Source organism: Pezoporus wallicus, unplaced genomic scaffold (assembly GCF_028554395.1).
Source record: "Pezoporus wallicus isolate ANWC-B61680 ecotype Strahan unplaced genomic scaffold, APGP_CSIRO_Pwel_v1 contig_7553, whole genome shotgun sequence".
Lineage (NCBI taxonomy): Eukaryota > Metazoa > Chordata > Aves > Psittaciformes > Psittacidae > Pezoporus > Pezoporus wallicus.
In genome coordinates, this window is record NW_026635101.1 from 164,220 (window position 1) to 185,802 (window position 21,583).

Below are 21,583 nucleotides of genomic sequence, written 5' to 3' on the forward strand. Positions count from 1 at the left end.
AGCAATGGCATCAGGGCACTCATTTCTCAACCCACCACCACCACCACCAGGTTTTCAGTTTAAATTGGGGTTTTATTGTCATACAGTGGGGTTCCAGTGTCCCCATGCAGCACCACACACCACCGTGCCACATCCCACTGCCCGACGAGGCTGTGGCCGTGAGCCCTGGAGTCGGGGCACACACTGCTGGGCTTTTCCGCACCCCAAAAGACCTCTGGGGTCTGCTCTAAACATCCACTACAAACAGAACACAACTCCACAGTTAGGTTACAAAGCGCACAGCACGTTCCCTCCTCCAGCTCCTGCGGCCTCCGAGGTGACTTCAGCCCGCGTACAGCCTGCTGCTGGAGTGGTGCATTGCAGCTACCCTGCCACGGCTCAGTGCAACCATATACATTCATTTATCAAAGTGAGATGTGTCTGCAGGAAGCAGAGCCCAAGTAAATGCATTCAGCCCAGGCCCTGCGTCAACCTGGCCAAGGCACAAATGTCTGTGAGTTCTAATAAGCCATGCTCAGGGTTTACATTTATGGTTGCATCTTGTTCATCCATCTTACCCTGACCAACTCCCGAGCTATCAAATGCATCTTGAGCCCTGTACCCAGGCCTTGCTCCTCTAGATCCAGCAAATACAGAAGATGTTCTCTTCCACCATCCATCTTCCAGCAGCCAAGGAACCAACATTAGGCTGGATGTAGGCTTTAGCACTACAGGGCATGCAGGCTCCGATTCATGCCTCCAAGTCCATATCCAGTTTCTGGAGTGCTCTTGAGCTTTTCTAGTCCAGCAAACAGAAAGCAGAATTGAGAGTTCCACAGCGTATTCCAAAGCCTGTCAGCAGCACAGCTGTGTAACTGCACTGTCTTTGCACACACACACACAGGAGTTCACCTTCAAACACGGAAGTAGTGAAATAAAAATCATCACTGAAAACTGCTGACAAACAGGAAAAACCCACCCTGGAATCAGGACGGTAAAGAGTTCCTCCCGGAGCGACCATTTCCTACAGTGACTTCAGCACAGTACAAGCACATAGTACAAGCACATTCCAAAAAGGTGGTTTTCTCATAGAGATCATAGATGTCCTGCAGAGTCCTGGTTTTCCTTCAACAGTGATCAAGTTTTACAGCAAGTTGACTGCAGATGGTGTCAAATCAAGGCTTATTCTTTAGATTGTGCACTCTACACTGTAAAAAAGAGAGCTAGTGATGGAGGGGACTTGACTTCCCATCACGTTGGGCTTCCAAAAACTGATTTTCTTCAAGGAGCTTTAGTACTGCAGTCTATTGAGTGAGTCAATGTAATGAAAAGTGGCTCCCAATGCCCAGCTCGTTTCAACATTGTCAATTTTCCGGGCAAGCTGAAAAAAACCACAGAACAACACCACCAAAGCAAGGAAGTTAAACCACAATTCTTTGGGAGAAAGGAGAAGCATGCAAGGGGAATACAGTACTGAAGGTTATCACGGCTGGTTACCACCGTTGTGAGGCCAGTGTCCCTCCACCCCCGATCACAGAGAATGTGTTGCATTAAGAAAGGAAATTGAGGAGCAAACTATTGGTGTGATGACTACTGCCTCAGCACCCTGCTGCCCACTCTCCCCAGCATCACCTCCATCCTGTGCATCACCTTGAAGACTTGGCTCTTTGGGAAGCCCAGCTCTTGCAGGAGGAAGGTGATGTACGTGAGGTCCATGCATAGAAAAGGGCTGCTTCCAGGACTGATTTCCATGGTCTTACATACTAAGGAGAAAGGAAAGGGTGTCTGAATGCACACTGTGGGCTCAGGCCTAGCATCAACACAGCTTTGAAAAACCTCAAGTGAATCCATAAAACATCTCTTGTCAATTGAGCTGCACAGTGATGGAACCTGTCACTATAGGACTGAAATGACATGCACAAAAGCTGTGGCACACTGGAAGGAAGATCAAGGCTTTCTGTGTCTCCCCTAAGACAGGTGAGTTGCTTCTATCTCTCTGGGAAAGGATGAAAAGGGCCTTCAAGTTTTCTTCTATCTACTTCAAGCCTTTAAATAGCCAAGCAACCACAGGTATGTTATGTTTCCTGTGCATAAGCACTCCATAGATGTAGACAAAACCAAAGGGAAAGAAGACAAAAGAAAAAACCAAGACAAAAGCAAAATAACCCTCACTTCCCTTCTCAGGATGAATTACACAAAAAACTGCAACAATTGTTCAGTCAATCATAAAGTTTCCCAAAAAGCTCCATGTCGGTTTGGTCAAAGCCTGAGTCTGTGGCATTAAGAAAAGGATGTTTCCATTTGTAAGTCCGCATAGGCAGTTCTCTCAGCAGCTGATGAAGCCAAAAACTATGAGCTGGCTTTACCCCTTTTCTGATTAACAATCAAGCTGAGGAACAAATCTTGAGACAAGAAGTAAAATGAAACCAGGTAAGAACAGGTTACACTAACGGGATGAGAACCCCACACCAATTCTGAAAGCATGATGTCAGGTGAGCTGTTAACTGGCAAGTTTAGTAGTAATTCTTGAGCGAGTTTTGATATCTTTATCATGTCACCTGTTTGCCACCGGGGTATGAATTCACACACAATGACTGCTGTGTGTTGGATTGTGTCTCACTCACCGTATTTAGCTGCAATTTCAAAGTCACCAACAGTTAAGCTTCCTCCTTTTTCTTTATCTAAACGAACAAACAAAGGTGGTCTTTTAAGGTATTTGTATAAAGGCAATTGTAGATTCAAGCCATAAAAGTTGGGAAAGGAAACCTTGAAGGTTCATTTCCACTGAGCCACTGAAATCATTGACAAAACTCACACTTGCTTTAAAGGTAAAAGAACCTTTAAAAGAGTTTTAATACAGATTGTAAAGCCTCATTTTATGAAGAATTTTTAGCCTCCTTTCCTACAGAAACACAGTTTACAGACTGTCACCTTGTCCAAACTAGCCTGAGATCTCATCACCTGCTTTCTACCACTGAACAGACTTTTACACACCAACATACCACTGGGAAAGAGATGGGATACGTTTTGAATACATGTGGAGTTATCTAAAAATCCTCATTCCATCTAAAGAGGTCTGCGAAGCCAAACACACAGCCCAAGATCATTTCACTGCTGTCCTGTCCAAGAGATTTGTTTATCATTATGAGGTCCTGTTTCTATTTTGGATTGTGGAGTGAATCACACAGCGATTTCTGAAATGCAGACAGTTTGTTTAAAAGCCATTACCAGAAGTTGCAGGTCGTATTTCACAGCCCCAGTCCTCTCTCTATAGAAATTAAATAGCATCCAAAATCCAGCCAAGACCAATGCTGCGCAGCAGCATAACAAAAGGCTAAGTTCCATGACAGCTTAGCAAAGCATCCTGATGTGAGCTATTTCTTCCACAGCTTGTCATTTAAATGAAACTAAACCAGGAGCAAACCTACCTATGAGACCAACCTCTGCTGCAAGGTCATAGTAGTAGGAAAACGTGTAAAAATCCAAGTCCTTCACTTCCTCAGCTTTATGCACTTTTCTGTAGAGCATCTTTGCCACTTTGTTAGAACAAGCCTCATACAGAGGCTCACCTAAAAGAAGGCAAAGAAACCCAGCATATTATGGGCAGAGAGTTAAATATGCATGCAATTTGCTTAGGATCTGCCAGGAAACAGGCTCCCTTTTGCACAATAACACGTCATAAGCTCTTCACAGAGAACTGAAATCTGCATCTTCCAGTGGGAACACCTACCATCCTCAGATTGGGACTGAGTATGTGATAGATCAGAGATGGACAATGCCATCTGAGGTGGAAGGATTCTGACAGACCTGTTCAGGGATTGCTCAACTCCACCTGTGCTACTACCACCAGCTTTACTGACCAGACAGACACCATGGTACAAGAGGGAAAAGCTGCAGAATCTCTTTAGCAGCACATCTAGAGGAGCCAGACTGAACAGTAAACAGAGAATCTACTGTCTTTGCAAGAAGCTGAGTGTATCATTTACACTGCTAATAGCATGCTGGCCTAGAGAGGAAGAGTGATAAATCACTATACCTGCCTTCTGTCCTTTAATTTTGTATACTATCTCACCATGCTGCCACTCAGATTTGAAGCCAGGAGGTAAACAGGGGCTGATCAGTTCCTCCCCTTCTCCTACTGCAGAAGTAAAACAAAGCCACGTTAGGGAAAACCATAAGGGGTTAATTTCAGACCCCTCAGCCCCACAGCCTCAGCAAGGCACCTCCAAGCCCCAGTCACGGTTCAGATATCCCATGCCTGCCTCCCCTGAGGCTGGCAAGAACCCAGGTCTCCTGGGATCTAGCAGTGTCACCTCCTGCACTTGTCTCAAATGCACCCAGCCATGGTGACAGGAGTCCACATTCCACTCAGGAACCTTCAGCCCAGTGGGAAGGGGACAGACAACTTCTCCCCTCACAACAGGACTATGTACCCTATGCTCAGAGCCATAACTTACAGGGTTTTCCCTCAACTCCTCCTAAAATGGCGAGCCTTGCTGACATCAGCCCGAGTCCCAGGTAACTGCAAAGGAATAAAAGCCTCTGTGAACAAAAAACATCCCTCCTCTGACACTCCACTGGCAACCTGGCTGGGACATGCCAGTCTCCTCTACGTAGTCCCAGCAAAATGGCTCAAGTCAGCAGCTGATGCACGCAAGGGGAACAGTGTGACAACCCACCCTCATACTACCCTCCCCCAGAAGGATAATCTGTTTGAAAAAGCACAGGCAATAGCTGTCAATGGTAATCTGGCTCTTAAAAACTGGGAATGCTGAAAGCACACAGCCTCTAGCATACAGAATTGACTCTTTGAGCCCAAACACACCCCACAGCAAATATGGGTGGGAAAAAGCTGCTTCCTTCTGCCCAGAACACTGAGAGGAGGGGAAGCCAGTGAAGAAGAAGGAATGGCAGAGACAAAGCAGTATGAACTGACTGCAAAGTCCATTGACTGTCCCCCTGTGCCACTTGGCAGTGAAGGGGGAGAAGAGTAGGGAGTGAAGCTGAGCCTGGAAAGGAGGAAGAGGCGGAGGGAGGTGTTTTTGATTTTGTTCTTATTTCTCATTATCCTACTGCTTAGTTGGCAATAAATTCTCTAAGGAAAGTCTTGTTTTGCCCATGATGGCAACTGGTAGGTGACCTCCCATGAGCTTTTTAATGTATTTTCTTCCCCCTGTCCTGTTGATGGAAGGACAGTGACAGAGCAGCTTGGGGGGCACCTGGTGGGCAGCCAAGGTTCATTACCACAGTAATAACAGGGTGGCTCAAGTTTCTCCACTTCTTCCCAATACTCATTTGTAAGGACCTCTTACAGCAAAACACCTAGGTCTCACTGGCTTCATAGAAAGCCTCTGTGTGTACAATGTGCTCTTTCCCACAACTAACCTGTATGAGTACAGCTTGTAGGTGTTGTTAAACATCTGAAATGAAGTTGTATGGCCAGCTGGTGATGTCTGGAGAGTTGCCTGGAGGCAGAAAAAGATGTCACTGCAAGGTTTCTGCCAGCAGCAGCAGCAATCAACAACAAAATCTCCCAAACCAACATGAAACAACCCAGTTCAGAGAGAAATGATGAACCTGCAAGTATATCGATTTGATACCTGGAGCTAGAACAGTGTCTTCACATGACAGGGTCTACACTGGTTACACTTCTATCTGCATCCACACTGAACTGGTGTATAAAAGAATTACTTGAATTAAAAGGGAATCCTTATTCCAGCTCTTAACTACTTTTATCAAGAGGCTACAGCAACTGCCTCTTCACATGATCCCTGCTAGGGAAAAGTGTGCAAACTAATATGAAAGCCAGGCACGCATTAACTTCCTACTCAAATGAATTCAGCTGTGAACTTCCACGAGCCAGAGGAAAAGCACCTCACTGTGCTTGCCAAGGAACAGAGTGAGGACCAGCCTGTGGCCTGGAGAAATGAAAGGGTAATTATCTACAGCACTTTGCAGACTCTTCCCCAAGTGCACCAGCACACTGGCATATTTGTGGGGAGCAAAGCTCAGGCTATGATGCTATTCATATTGCTCAGATCTTAACACCATCTCTACGTCCAGAACTTCCACATTCTGGACACTTCACATCCCCTTCTGTAAAAGCAGTATCTTGATTAGCCCAGACTGGGACACTAGATACAGCAACCCAACACTCTGCTTTTGTGCAGCTTTACTATAAACAGTATCTCTGCTCAGGCCAGAGCCTTACAACGTCACATCCACAGGACATCCAACTTACAGAGCACCTATACAAATGCCAGAACAGGAAACCAAAATGATAACCATCAGCATGTATTTTTTAATGCATAATAACAATTGTTCTTAGAAAGCATTCATTTGCAACTGAGTGAACTCAGGAAAATCAGAAACGAGGACTGAGATGGCATCTTACTGTGTTCCTAAAACCCAATACAGGCCAAATTTTGGACTGAATTCACTAACAGCATTTGAGTTCTTCATGATTATCAGCACAAACTGAAGGTGCTCAGGTGAACACTGTGTTTTCCCCCAAGAGAAAGCAGCCCTGGCAACTTCATGACATGCATCACCAACCCACAGCGCTGGAGTAAGAGGACTGACAGGGAGCTGTGAATGCCTCTGTGACTGACTGTAACAAGGTAGATGTGGCCAGGTGACACAGGTTTTTCTGTCAGAAGCGTGGCTTCATGTCACACTGACAAACTCTTGGTCTGTTTCCAAGGGAAACCAATCTGAGCAGTTACTGCACCAGCATTCCCCAGCAATGTGCATGTTCACATTACCTCGGTGCGTGGAAGGAAGGTGATCTGTGTTGATCCACCACCCAAATCCAGCATCCCTACACTTCTCTTCTGCGGATCATCTAGGCTACCTGAAACGTGTGACAGAACAAAGAAAGCCATGGGGGGCGCTGTGAGAAACTGGCTAGGGGAGCAAACCCAGAAGTACAATGGTAAAGAAACAGGACAATCAACAACATCCCTCAGCTTCCAGCCAGGACTAAATTATACTATCATCTACTGGGTGCTTATTTTGGCTTTATCAAGTGTCCTGAGAATCTCAAGTGACAGAGTTTCTCTCATTTCTCTGGGGCTGTTCATGCTCTAATTACAGCAGCTTTGGTTACTGGGTTTCTAAACATTCTTTCAGTGGATGCAAGGACCCTTTTGCTAACTCTACGCTGGCAACCTCTTCGCAGCACAGAGGAATGTGGTTTCCTTGGCCACCTCTCCCTTATCCCTTAGTGATATTCTGCAGATTCCTACAGCCAAGGGGATGACAGACTGAAAAGAAGTGGCCTCAGACTCAGCAGTCTTGGAATTCTTCCTGCTGCCAGCCCAGACCTCTCTTCTCATTTAAATCCCATCCTTCTCAGATCCTTCACATACACCTTTCCTGACAAGACTAGCTTGTGCCAAGTACCTCGGTATGCATCATGACAGCTGCTGATTGAAGATCTCTGACCTTTCTGATATATCCTGTGAGCACAAAAAGCTTTAGAGCACTTGTTGCATTGCTACACACACCATGTGTGCTGAACAGAGCGCTTGGGGGTCAGACTGCTTTACTTGGAGAGGGCTTCAGCTTAAGCTGCTTTCTTTTCCCCTTTAGCTACCCTTTTCTGACTCAGCAGTGCAAGTATTTGTGGTATCTCTAAGTTATAAATCTCTAAAGATGTAGCATAGCCCTTTCTTTCGTTCTGTGCAGCTGCCAAGAACAATCAGAATACCCACATTAAAAATTTAGCCAAAGCTGGTGGCAGACTCTAAAAAGGAATAAAATGCTCTGGTACCCTACAGGGAATTGAAAGAAAGGCAACATTAAACACCTAGGGAAAGGGATGAAACCCCTCACTGTGTCAAGTAAATGGTCCAAATCCTAATGACTTACATAGGCCAACTGCTGCCTTGTTCCCAGATACTTCTTTCTCCCACTCCACCCCAATAATGAAGCAAATCCCATGCAGGGACAGAAACCAGTACGAATTCCACATCACCGGTCACATCCTTATGCACATGCTCATGTACACATACCTGTTAAAAAATTTATTGTGATCCAGGCTGAAATACCTAACAAAGAAAAGATTTAAAAGACACCCTGTTAGATCATAGCGCTCCATTTTATCTAACAACAGTACCAAAGGTGGTGAGCCCTCTTACAAGGGCTTTCTGGTTTAGGAGCTGTTTAGATGGATTTTAAGTTTAACTGCACCATCTAAACAAAACAATCAGCAAACAAGAGCTTGTGGTCCGACAACAGAGAGAGACACCAGAGACCATCTGCCACAAGCTCCCTTGCCCCCGTTCACAAAAAGAGGACTTCTAATGCAGTCTCCAAAGGACGTCTGGCTGAGAGCTAAGCAAGAAGGGTGAAGAGGACTGGCTGTGCTGAGCTCCCCTGACCCAAGCTGCCCCAAAGCCAGTGCTTCCACAACTGCTAGTGTCTGTCACAACACAAGATTAGATGTCATGAACACAGAGAGTGACTTAAACCAGAGCTTGTGTGATGTTTGGAAGAGAAGGCCCGTATATGAAACACCTGGAGAACTCTATTTCACAGGTCAAAAACTTAGACAGGAAGTCACAAAGGCTTCAAGTGTCCTTAGCTAAAAGACATGGAAATGACTGACACGCTGTTCATTTTCTAGGAAGACATCCACTGGTAGGATTCTGTTCGATGTCAGGCTCTCAGCTTGCTTTTTGAATACTAAGAATTTTCATCTTTTCAGTGTTTTGGGTTTTCCTGCTCTGTTTCTGTCCTCTTCTTGGCTTATAAACCTTTTCTCCATAAATTAGATTAATTAGTGGGCCTCATGGTAACCAATTTAAATATTTATCCATGGGGTTAAAACTCGAGGCATGCAAGAGAACACGGTCCAGTTCAACCCCTGGCTGAACCAAGGCTGTCACTGCTGTTAATGATTTTAAAACAAAACAAGAAGAATTACAATGGCCTTTTTCCATCAAGCAGTAAAAAAGAAGCTCGTAAAGAGCTCCAAACAGCTTCTAAGCAGACTTAAAATGCACTTCAACACTTAGTTACTTAGAATTTAGAAGTTTCTTCAAATTATTAGAAATCAAGGCTGATTCTGGGTTCTGTCCTCATCATTTTTTGATGAGCATCAAGTTACTTCAGAACATATTTCCTTCTATATAACTTTTCTTCAGATTGAATTCACAATCACACTCATTAGATTAGTTATCATTAAATAATACTTCCAGAAAGCATTCCAAATATTTCCAGAAATATCTGATGAGCATTGTCAAGAGCAGGGTGTGCAAAACCAGTTGCTGTCTCAACAAGCAGATATTCAGAAACCTTTCCAGAAGTGCTGACTGCACAGTGGCTTCCTGGTGATCCCACAGGAACTGCTTGGCGCTCAAGAGCTTTGAAAATCAGGACAGAGTTCAGGACTTCGAATTGGAAAACATAGCAGCATCAAAACTGTGTCAAATCTGCTGCTTGTGGGCTCCCACCACAGTGAGCTGGGACTGGTCACAGTGAGGCTGCAATCGCCATGGTTGCAGAAGGGGTTATCCTACCTTCATCGGTTCCATTCATTATCGACACACAGTTGTCCCTCACGAAGAAAGGGGAAGCCTGAAAGATCTCCTTCACCTGCAGTTCAAACAAAAGCTAACTCAGTGAAACCCTTTTTCAACTAGAAAGCAAGTGTTCTATGTAACTACAGTTATACACAGCCACTCCTCTTCTTGGGTTAGCTCCTGACTGCTGCTCACCACTTTGGAGTTCAAGAGCCCAACAAGCATCAGCCCATGGTCTGCTATTTGCCAGAGCCAGCCCTGAAGACTGCTCAGAAATGCCATTAACAAGGGATGAACATGGGCAGGGAAGGGAACCCAGCTGACTTTGCTGCAATTGCCTACCCACAAGGTATTATATACGCATGGGAGCCACAGGAGATGGACACCCTGGCTTTCAGAAATGCTCCAGGAAATGGCATTTTTAACAGGAGCATGTTGGCTGTTAGAGGTTGTTCACACTACATCCTACATGAAGTAGCAAAGCCCCAGGGTTCCAGAGTCCTCTAAAGTAACAACTACAGCAGTTCCAGCTGACATCCAGCGTGGAAAGAACAAACTAGTTTGCAGGCAGCAGAGAACAATACAAACACTGGTTTTCCACCACACCACATTTCTTCCTTCCTATTATTGCTTAGAAAAAGAGTGCATTTAATGCATACTTAAACTTTTCCTGCAGCCATAAAGACTAGAATGTAACATTTTGTTTTTTAGAACATTTTAAAATATTAAACATATTTTACATGCCTATAAATACAATTTAAATTATATCCAATCAATATAAAGGAGCAGCCTTGCAGCAGCAGGCTGATAACAGGACCAAATAGAGTTCTTCTCAAAATAGCACCATCCTGGTCAAAACCACCAACAAATACACCCAGTAAGAACAAGCCTGTGGTGACTGTTAGGAGTATCTCATTACACTTGTTATATGTCATCTCCAGGCTTTTTCAGAGCTGTCATCATTCCTCTGTGCTTGTACTCACACAATTCCTCCCCCCAACCCCACTTGCACTCAGGGTTAAATGTCAGAAATGTCTCATGTACATGAAGATAAAGGAGTATGCACCTTACAAAGAAAGGACTAAAGTTTGCTACAGAATTTCTGGAAAGCAAACTGAAAGAAGCAGTACCTTATCCAGCAACTTCTGAGCTTTCTCTCCTGGCAGCAACCGTAGGCCAGCTGTGGCTTTCAGGACCAGAGGAGTAAACTTCCACAGCTCCATTGGAACTTCCTCCTTTGCCACCTCCAGGAGCTCTTTTATTCCCTGGCCACTCTGTGAGCACAGAAAGAACAAAACAAAAGGCATCTCAGAAACTCTTTACCTTTCTTGGAAAGGCAAAAGGGTGATCAGAGGTATTATTCACTTTAAATGTGGAGCAGAAAAAGCGAGTGTCGTGAGAAGGTGGAGAACTCGGTATTTCCTACAGCATGACACCTGGTGGATATAGTGGGCATCATCCAGCAACAGGTCACATCCAAAAGGTTTTCCAAAGAGTGACAGAGAACTCTCTGCCATTTCATGCTTTGTAGGGCACATAAAACTCAGGAGATCTGGGGGCACGTGCTTTTACAGTAACAGAAACAAGATTACCTTTTCAACATCATCAGCATAGGCAGATAGACCTGGCTTCAGGGCTTTAAACGTCTCATGGGTCAATTTGGGAGTCTCTGCTCAAAAACAGCATTCCAAAATAAGTAATGGTACAAAGAATTTTGCAGACACAAAAGTAAAACCATCTTACAAGTTACATCATGATGGAAGTCGACTAAAGCCTCTGTCTAATGAACTACCCACAGCCACCCAACCTTTAAACACTTTACACTAGCCCATTCCGCAAACCTAAGGTGCTCCCCACAGGCCAATCACACCTCACTGCTCATCCTTAAAAGCATCCTCAGATCACCTACTAAGGTGATACTAAAGCATCCACATGGGTTCTCTCATCTTGAAGAGTTTCACAGAGGAGTGGACAACACCTCAACAAATGAAGCTTGTGACTCCAGGGGAAAACTGGAGATTTTCTGTCCCTTCCCCACCGCCCCACTTCTCATCAATACCTTCACCCAAATGCAATGCACGGCAATTTGAATCAAACACTGAAGTTCTGCAATTTAAATCCAACACTAAACCCAAGGATGCAGAAAACCAGCCAATGCGGAGAGAAGCAACTCCCTGCCAGGAACTGGACACAGCCAACAAGCTCACAGTGAAAATGTGGAGGCAGTTTGAATTTATAACCCCCTCTTCCACCATGCAGTGTGATGAAAAGCTGCTCCTTTTCAGGTAGAAGAAGGTAGAGCTGCTATTTCATCACATTCTGACATTACAGCATTTCCTCCTTGTTGAATGTTTTCATAACTGCATCCAAACCTACATGCTTCAATAACAGCATACTTCCTGACGGCTCTCGAGACAGAACTGTTTGTTCAAGTAATCCCTAGAAAAGAATCATCAGTAATCTGCCCCACAGGTTATAGTTCATGTACGATTCAAAGAGCAAAACTGTACCTTTTGGCTGCTGTGTGAATTTAAATATATGGATGCGAGTTCCTGTGCTTCCTGCATCAAACATAATCCCATAGAAGACCGAGAGCTCTGTGCTCAGTGCTTGATGGTTCAGTTTGTCTCCCCTGCTCTCAGCAACTCTTTCTGTTGCTCCAACAACTTGTTTGGAATCCAAGTGCCATTTTATGTATGCAACATAAATAGCTATGCATGCCAAGATCCCAAAAGCAAAGAACCGCTTTGACATCTTCATGGCTTCCATTTATCGGATGTTTTGTTTCTTCCCTTTATCAAATGTTTTATTTCTTGTCCTTCACACAAAACAGGCGCTTCCCACATCACTCCTATATCCAACAGAGAAGGAAACAGGTGTTTTATTTTCTAAACCTGCTACAAGGAACTAAGAGTATGAACGTTATTTGATAAGGGATTTACAGGAGTAAACTTCAACTTGCACATCAGTGAAACACGTAACTACTGGTTTAGATCAGTGATAAGAAAACGGGTACGGCAGGCAAAGCAAGTAGGAAGTGACTGCAACAAACAGCCTGGTAACAAAAGCCTCACAGGGTGGGCCAGACCACTGCTGGCAAAGAGAAGACTTTATGCCTGCAGCTCCTTCAGCAGCTGGAGTAAAATCGAGATACCAGCTACTGTCTTCAGTGCTCAAATCTGTCTCAACTCACCCAGTGGAACCTGCAGTTGAAGTTGAAATGCCCACATTTATTCCAGCAGGACAATGGAGGATCTGTGAATCACTTGTAAAACTGGACCTAGCAGCAAACCCCCTCTCCCATGTTGCTTGTCCTAACCATCACACACACCCATGCCTGCTGGATACCTACGACACTGCTCACTGCTTTCCCAATGGTTCAGAAGGAAAATATCCATCCTCCTTCAGCATGTCATTGAGATCTACAGCTAATTTAAAGACATGAAGCTGCATAAATCTTTTCTTTCCCCATTGCTACTGAGGCCTAAGATGGAAGAGAGTAAGGAGAATTCAGAGTAGCGAAATACAGTGACTGAGATGGGAAGATGACCTCTTGAGATCCCTCATCCAACCAGTCAAAGAACACACTCAGGACTGTATCCAACTTCATCCTGAAAACCTCCAAGCATGGAGATCCCACAACCTCTCTGGCCAACCCGAATCACTTGCAGTTATGTTTGTTACTTCCTGGACAGTGAAGATGGTCCCAGGAGGCTGGACAAGTACAACTTAAAAACAGTGTTGAAAAGAAAAGATGGAAGAGCCAGGGAATTATACAGTACACATACCCTAAATCCAATACCTGGAAGGAAAGCACAGCAAAGCACAAGGCAAGAACAAGCAGTCACACTACACAGAACCACAGAATCCCAGGCTGGTTTGGGTTGGAAGGGACGTTAAAGCTCATCCAGTTCCAAACGCCAGCCATGGGCAGGGACACCTTCCACTAGAGCAGGTTGCCCAAGGCTCTGTCCATCAAACATCATTCACATAATTAAACAGCAGCCAGTGGTGATTTATGGGGCGCAAATCACATTATTCCTTTCCTTCTTTGAGAGTGTGATGAAGAAGAGAAAGCAAACCAATTGATGAGGTTGATTTCAGGCTTTGGCATGTATGTAAATCTGTTCACGGTATGAATTCAGAAGATGCAGAAGGCGTGAGAGGGGGGAATTTAAATTCAAGGTGATTTCAGCGTAGTGCCAACAAGGGGCACGACAAAATGGGATGAAAATGGAGGAAAGCAAAACGACAGGCACAAATACACATGAAAAACAGGGCAGTGCAGCGGCGCAGGAACACGAATGGGGGGGGGGGGGGTGGCATGGCAAGGAAATGGGGGGCAATCCCTGCGCATCTATGGGGTGACTGTGCCAAAGGCCTCAACTGCGGGTACGAGCGCTCAACGCCACGGGAGGAAAGCGGCAGGATGCGGACGATCCTCTGAGGAGACAGAAGCCTCCAACGAGGGAAAGGGGAGGCCGGCAGCGCGATGGGCGCGGAGGAGCAGCGTCCCGCCAGCATAACCCCGGTCTCGCTGAAGAGAACCGGGGCTAACTCTGCGCGATCGGCTGCACGGGAGAAGCTTCCCGGCGAGGGCGGGCGTCCGCGGGGACCGCCACACGGCAGCGGCCCGGCCCGGCCCTCAACCCCCCCACCGCCTCCCCGCCACCGCGCCGGGCCCGCAGCCGCCTTCCCCCGGTGCCCAGCACAGCTCCCGCCCGACCCCACCACCCGCACTCACACCGCCGCCGGCCCCGCCATGGCGACGCCGCTGCCCCGCCCCGGGGCGGCCGCCGCTCCCTCTGCGCAGGCGCGGTGCGGGCCGGTGCCGCACTGGACGGGGCCCGGGGCCCGGGGCTCGGTCCCGGGGCTGGGGCTGGTGGGGCCGGGAGGGGAGGCTGCGGCTGTGCGCGGGATCGGCTTTGACCTGGGAGAGGGGAGATTGGGATGGGACATGAGGGAGAAGCTGTTCCCTGTGAGGGTGCTGAGGCCCTGGCACAGGGTGCCCAGAGAAGCTGTGGCTGCCCCATCCCTGGCAGTGTTCAAGGCCAGGTTGGACACAGGGGCTTGGAGCAACCTGGTCTAGTGGAAGGTGTCCCTGCCCATGGCAGGGGTTGGAACTGGATGAGCTTTAAGGTCCCTTCCAACCCAAACCAGTCTGGGGTTCTGTGACTCTGATCAATATTGCTTTCCCTGGGAATATAATTCTTTCCAACCCTAAATGAAAGATGCGTCTGTGACCAGTTGCTAGAAGATGCAGTTGAAAAGCCAGCAAAACAAGAGAGGCTTTCTCCTCCTCTCCTTTTTCACTCCCAAAGACTGGGGGAAACGAGGCCCTCATGGAAAAGCAGGGCGTAGTTTTATCCGGCACATCGTTTCCCCAGGGACGGGGCAAAGCAGTAAAGTATTTCTTTCTCATAGGTGAAATACCTTGCATGTATGCTCCTGAACAGCGCTGCCGTGCGGATGAGATATTCCAGAGTGTAATGTGGGTTGGGTTCCTTTTTTTCTCCTGTGAAAAGCACCATTTATGTGCACGGGGAACAGTTCTCAGGCTGTTCTTCAACCCACTTGCCTCATCTGGCACCCTGGAGAGGAGTGTGGATGGTTCTAAAGGTTTTACATTTGTTCCTTTCTCACGTACAGTCACGTCCCTCTCGTGCTGGGGCCCCAGAGCTGGATGCAGAACTCAGATATGCTTGGAAATACAAAGGAAAGGTGACAGCAACGAAACAAGCACCACAAATTCCCATCCAAGATCCATTTTCTCCCTTCATCTCAAAGAACAAATTGCACTAGTGCTGACCTGTAGCAGAAAGTGTGGCCATCACTGAACATTAAGCTTGTTTCCCTACAGGTCTGAGTCCCACAACCCCTTTATCTCCCTGCAAACCCCACACGTGCAGCATTTGCTGTGATTTCAGTCGCCACATCCTCCCCACACCCTGAGCAGAACGAGGAGCTCTGCAGTCCCATCCCGTACCTAACACCCCACATGGCACCTGCTGCTCTTTTGATGCCTCCCCTGTGGCGCCTCATCGTTCCTCCCCAAAATTCCTAGCAAGGCAGGACTTGGCACATCCCGTGGCTTCTGTGGAGCTGCATCTGTCCCTGGGCAGAGGGCCATGGGCAAACCTGCTAGTGCTGAGTTGGCAGTTGCTTTCCCATGGGGAATGCATACATGTGTTCTGTCTCCTCTGGATACCTACCGTTTATTTCACAAGCTCATAAAATGAAACATGGCAGCTTGATCTAAAGCTCGTCATGACAGGACAAAGGGGAACGGCTTTAACCTGGCAAAGGGGAGGTTTAGATTAGACATCAGGAAGGTGATGAGGCCATGGCAGAGGTTGTCCAGAGAAGCTGTGGCTGCCCCATCCCTGGCAGTGTTCAAGGCCAGGTTGGACACAGGGGCTTGGAGCAACCTGCTCTAGTGGAAGGTGTCCCTGCCCATGGCAGGGGATTGGAACTGAATGAGCTTTAACGTCCCTTCCAACCCAAACCAGTCTGGGATCTTGGAGACATTTACGTTTCTGGCAATTGTGGCTGAAACTTGTAACTGGTTCAATAGGTTTGAAGAGGCAGGGGGGCAAACCAGTCCTGTAAGCCTCCTATTCCGAGGAAATCGGGATCGAAACATGCCTTTGCCATGTTCACATATAAGGCACTCCACTGACTGCTTTGCTTTTCCAGCTCTGTCTTGGCTTTTCTAATCATGCTCCACCAATTTCTGTGGTCTGAACTTTTTGCCTGCCAGGATTTATTTGTCGGTTTTGAGCTAAAGGTATTGTGTGACAATAAGTTCCAGATCTGAAGCACTCTAGAACTGGCCTATGAAGTATATTTTGCTCTTTCTCTGCAATTTAGTGGGGTGCAATAGACAATCTTAGGGGCTTTGCATTGGATTTGTCTAGTATAAATGCTGGATGGGCTGCACCATGTTCAGTGGTTGTATCGCAGTGGCTGTCTCCCGGGGGATGCCGCTGAGGGTTTCGTTGCTGTTGTTGGTGGCTGTAGTACCACAAACCAGACAACCCCAGCAGGTCTCTGCTTTCCTCGCTGCTCTTGGCAAGCTGTGTGAGCTGTAGCTTTGCAAATGCTGCCTCGAAGTGGTCTTTTTGGTGCCCTACAGGCTGAAGTTGTGTGCAAATTTATCATGACCTACATAATTGACCTATATTATGTGTCTGTTTGTTAAATGGGTTGCACTAATTAGAAACATGAATGGAGATGGCTTAGCGCTTGTGTATTTGTACTGAGGTGTGTGCCTCTTGTCTGCAGTGACGTACGGGAGGATCATTGCCAGATTTTCCCCCTCTGCTCCCTCCATATTTGACCTGTGCCTTGGGTTATTGCAATGAAGCGTGAATCGATTCTGCTTGCAGAAGAGAAAAAAGAGTAAAATTGGGTTTGTTGCTCTTCTAGGCAAGGGGATATATCCTTGTTCATGTCTGTATGCAGGAGAATTGAGTACGAGGGAGAAAAGGCATCAAAACTTTCAACCCCTTGGTTTGTAGGGCTGCGAGCAGGGACTGGGTACGCTTCTATTGGAACCTTTTACAATGGGTTTATTCCCCCCTGCCCTCGTGCCTCGCTTGCATTCTGTAGGAGCTGCTTGAACTCAAGGGTGACATTGAAACGTGACGACTTCAATGGCATTGCACCTGCTCCCAGCAAGTGTGAGTTCTGCTTTTAGTGGTTTAGACCAAGGTCTGAAGCCTGGGTGATGGGTCTCTAAGGGCAGATTTGGACCCAGCTTGATATGAGGTGTCTGCTACTCCAAACCCCAGCAGTTGTATTAAAAACACTGCCAGGCAGTTTCCACCCTTGTGTCCTTATTCATACAGACAGGGTGTGCAGAGTGGAATGTAATTAAGAAGAAGTCCCCAGATTTTCTTCATGTCTGCTATCAGTGTGGTTTTAACTTCTCCAGATTCACTGGAAACACATCCATCTGTGGGCTGTCACATAGCCCCACGCTGAATGTTACCCCTAATTCCTTCAAGAAGCTCATTTTGATGGAAAAAAAATGGGTGGGGAGGATGGGCAAAGTGCAAACAGACTTCTGCCATTTCTAACTGTTCACGATGTCAGGAATTGTTTCCCATATCTCGTATTAGGGCTGGGTTTCCAGGCAGTCAGAAATGGATGTTCTACCAGTGGGTGTGCGGACAAAGTGTTCAAATATGTGTATTATTCATTAGCTAAGCTGGTTGTCAAGTGGCATGGATTTGTTCAGCTGAATAGACAACCTGTGCCTTGTTAATAAAGATTTTTATGCTCTTGTCATCATCTTGGAGTCAATTGTGAATATTCTGAGGGAGGAGAAGGCCCTTTCTCACCATATAGTTCTGCTTCCTCTGCAGAAAATCGATCCCAGCCTCTTCCGTAGAGCTTTTTAGAGCTTGCTCTTAGAGCCTTTTTTGTCCTGTGGGAAGGGGAAGGAGCAGTGGCTGTGTGGCCAGCTGAGGATGCAGGAGCGAGCCCCCTGAGGATGAGGATGCTCGGCCTGCTCCTGCCTTTCTGTCCAGCCCATCAGAGCTGCCTGGGAAGCAAAGCTTAGGAAAACCAAGGGCTTTCCCACGTACAGTAAAAGTTGCTTGTGTTCAGGACCACAGAACAAGAGACCTGCTCACTAAAGGGACCAGCTGATCTGCAGTCAATGGGGGAAGCCCTTCTTACAGGTGATTCAGCTGTCTGAAGACCACAGCATCGCAGAGGGATGGGGAAATCAGGTGCTAAACCTTCCCTTGTGTTCCCAGTGTAAAGGGAAAGAAACGCACATTGGGTTGACCTGGCACCAGCCCGTCTGCCCACCTCCCCTGGAAACCACTTCACCTCTCGCTTGTCCTCATGAATAAGGGGGGTTTGAATTTACCAAGCTAAATGAGTGGCCCCTCCAGCCTGCTATTCATTACTCCAATTAACAGTCAGTTGTCTGAAAAATGGGCCAATCTGTTTCTTGGGGAGCCGCATGGCAAATCCACAAGGCAAGGCAATTAGCATAGCAGCCTCGCCGCCTAGGGAATTTAATTTAGCTCTCTGGTGGATCTAAGTACCCAAATATTGTTGTTTTGTTATGGAGCATATAATGTTGGTTAAATGGCTGGAAGTCCCCCGAGGCCCATATGCTGCTGATAGTCTCTGCGTCCTTCTGAGCCGGCGGCAGAGGCAATAAGGCAAAAGAACTGTTTTGTCCCGCACATGGCCCCAGTGTTTTCCTGGCAGGACACGGCAGCTGGACGCGGGCAGAACAAACCTTCACCACCCGGGGTGGGCGGGGAGCTTCCCTTCGAAAGAGTTGCACACTTGAGCAAGCCCATTGTCTGCCCAGAAAGCATTTCAACCGCCTCTTGCCAGGCATACAAAACGTAGGCAGAGGCGGTGTTGGGACAACCTGTCTGCGCAGCGCCTTGTGTGCGGGCAATTAGTTTGCAAATTGCCCTTTTGGACATCCGCGTGTGAATCGGTTACATTGCTCCCACAGGATTGAGTGTTCTTTGCTGTCAAAGGAAGGCCCATGAATAAATAAGGTGACTTGGACAAGAGCCTTTATCTCCACATGCAGGCTCTTCCTTGGAAAGCGCGGGCAATGGCTGGTGTCCCTAGGAGGAGAAGAGTGGTTGCCAAGCGGGGATGTTGCTTGTGGGTGTTTCTAAAGCTCTGTGTTGATGCTGGTGTAAGGATGATATACGCTGCATGGCGTTTTTTGCTCAAACCTCAATGTTCCTTTGCAGCGTGGTAGTTGACCAAACTCCTCTGTGCTGAGAAAGGCCGGTGTCGATCTGGGGATTTAGCGGTAAAATAGGTTGAAAACTGGTCAATATGGGCACAGCCAATATTGTATAACACTCATTTTGAACCAGAATGAAATCAGGTTCTTTTGAGAAGCCATAGTATTATTTTATCAACATGCTTACGTTCTTTGAGCTTCTAATCTGATGGAAAAGGATCACGTTTCTTTCCTGAAACCACAAAAAAGCAGACTTTCCCTGGTGCTATGTCAGCTCTCCCAAATCCTTCACAAATTAAGTCATCTGTCAGCGGTAGAGAATTTCCTCTTGGAAAGTGAAGGAGCTGGTAATTTCCTGCTGCTGTCACCAAAAGATGTGCCCACTGCTTCTTTCCTTGTTTAAAACTGGAAGAGTTTATTGACTAAAAGGAAACTATTCTGAGCCATGAATGGCAGCTCAACAAGCAGCATATTGTAGGAAAGCGAGCTCACGAGCAGGGGATATATTTGCTCTTGGTAAATGTAGAGACTTGGCTCTTATTTTCTTTGCAATGCTGTCTTTATATTCTTATATTGGTCCCCTCCATTCCCTGCCTACCAGTCAATAACCATCAGTGCAGCATTTTGACTGGAGCTAGTGCAGTTTAAAGCAGTTAATGGTGTGATCCAGTGTCTCACCCCATTGATGGTCCTAAGATTTGAGGACCTCAGGCTGTGCATGGGGTGATGAAGAAGCAGGACCCAGCTTCCCTGGTACAATTCACTGCTCTTTGGTCATATCTGTGGTCCGCATGCTCTGGGGAAGGGGTAACTGCTGCCTGTTATTGAAGACACGCAGCTGAAATAATAATCGGATAAAAGGATCATTTATTGTCAAACGATTATGGAGCTGCATTATGTGATTTCATATCTTTCCCTTCAAAATCTCTGCCTTTCAAACCAGCTTGTGGTTTTACTCTGGGCCATTAACACTTTGGTATTACACAGGAGTATATTTCATACGGCAAATTCTGTGGAATATGGATTATGTGATCAGGGAATAAATAAAAACTCCTCAAGTTGGCCTCGGCTCTGCTGGTGGTAATCAGGAAATTGTTTGTCCTTAAGCTACAGCAGAGGATTGGATTCTTAAAAACTGAATAGGGCAAAATGCTTTTAGAGTGATTTCTTTACAATAAAAACATGATAGTCTTAAGGCTAACTGTTAATCTTGGTGAGTCTATTCCACGTGAAGCAAGGGAGCAGCCAGACTCCCAGCTGGTGTAACTCCACATAGTCCCATTAGCTGACAAAGCTGGGTCAGCCCACAGCAGCTGAGGATCCAGCCCCGTGACTTTGGAAGAATCATAATCTTGGTGGAAAAAAGACTATAACAGGATTTTGTGAGGGCAAATAATATTAGAGAGCAAATAAGATGGGATGGGGACCAAATAGGACGGCTGTTTCATTTGTTGTTTATTGAGATCTTCTTTTATTGGAATGGGCACCAGTGTGCACAGGTTGTTTCACAGAGCTGCTCAGGGCTGTTAACCTGCTTTAGTACTGTTTAGTGTCTATCACTGCAGTTAGACTCACAAACAGCATAGCTTTAATAAACAAAACTCCTGAGTTAATCTCCTTTAGAGGTCTGCGTGACATTACTAGCTATAATCTAACCTTTCCAGGTTATTGTAGATACACTTATGGGCATAAAACCGTCTTTGGGAGAATTAGGTATTTTCTCATTATGCACACTAATAGCTTTTCACTGAATATCACCAAATTTCCATGAAAATCTAATTGATTTTCACTGGCAAGTTGCAGAGTTTACTCAGTCTGTAAAAAAGGGATCTTCAGAATTGTCTCCAATGAATTGTCCTCCGGATACCGCTGAACGATGCAAGTGAGATACCCTCGAGGACCTGATGGGAAATGAAAGCAGTCTGTCTTTGGAACAGGTAGATGCAGGATGTGTATGGGGAAGGAAATGCTGAAGCAGATGAGTCCGTGCTGCACGTGGAGACATTGCAGGACAACAGCATCTCCATGCCTTGCTCCATCTGCAGGACCCTGCTGCCAATCATGCTGACCACTGACCAGCTGCTCAGAAGGTGTTAGGGTCTGCAGGGTCGCACGTACACATCTAAAGCCTGAGCCCTGGGCAGCTAGAGCCTGTATTGAGTCTGGTTTTTAACCTCTGTATCCCAGCTCCTTCAGGGAAAATAATGCTCCATTTCTATTGCATGGCCAGGTTTAGCAAACTCTCTGGGAATGGGACAGTCTCTTGCTTTGCTTGTCATGCTAGTAATAAATAACTGCAGCAAGGAGACTGAAGGGGCTGTGGCAAGAGGAGCTGAGATGG

At 46.5% G+C, this 21,583-nt stretch overlaps 2 protein-coding genes across 2 annotated transcripts in view; one reads left to right on the forward strand and one right to left on the reverse strand.

Annotated features, from left to right (window-relative positions):
- Positions 1–21,583, forward strand: part of MEA1 (male-enhanced antigen 1) — a 215,945-nt gene that overhangs the window by 76,454 nt on the left and 117,908 nt on the right. The gene's annotated exons all lie outside the window — the stretch shown is intronic.
- On the reverse strand, positions 52–14,359 carry ENTPD6 (ectonucleoside triphosphate diphosphohydrolase 6). Its single transcript, XM_057402869.1, has 14 exons — positions 14,251–14,359; positions 12,017–12,357; positions 11,099–11,175; positions 10,637–10,780; positions 9,504–9,579; positions 7,995–8,030; positions 6,744–6,832; positions 5,365–5,444; positions 4,437–4,501; positions 4,016–4,117; positions 3,408–3,548; positions 2,604–2,660; positions 1,630–1,742; positions 52–1,360 (listed from the first exon to the last, which is right to left on the reverse strand). Exons 2-14 carry the CDS (start codon positions 12,273–12,275, stop codon positions 1,271–1,273), a joined length of 1,329 nt encoding a protein of 442 aa, XP_057258852.1. The 5' UTR covers positions 12,276–12,357; positions 14,251–14,359; the 3' UTR covers positions 52–1,270.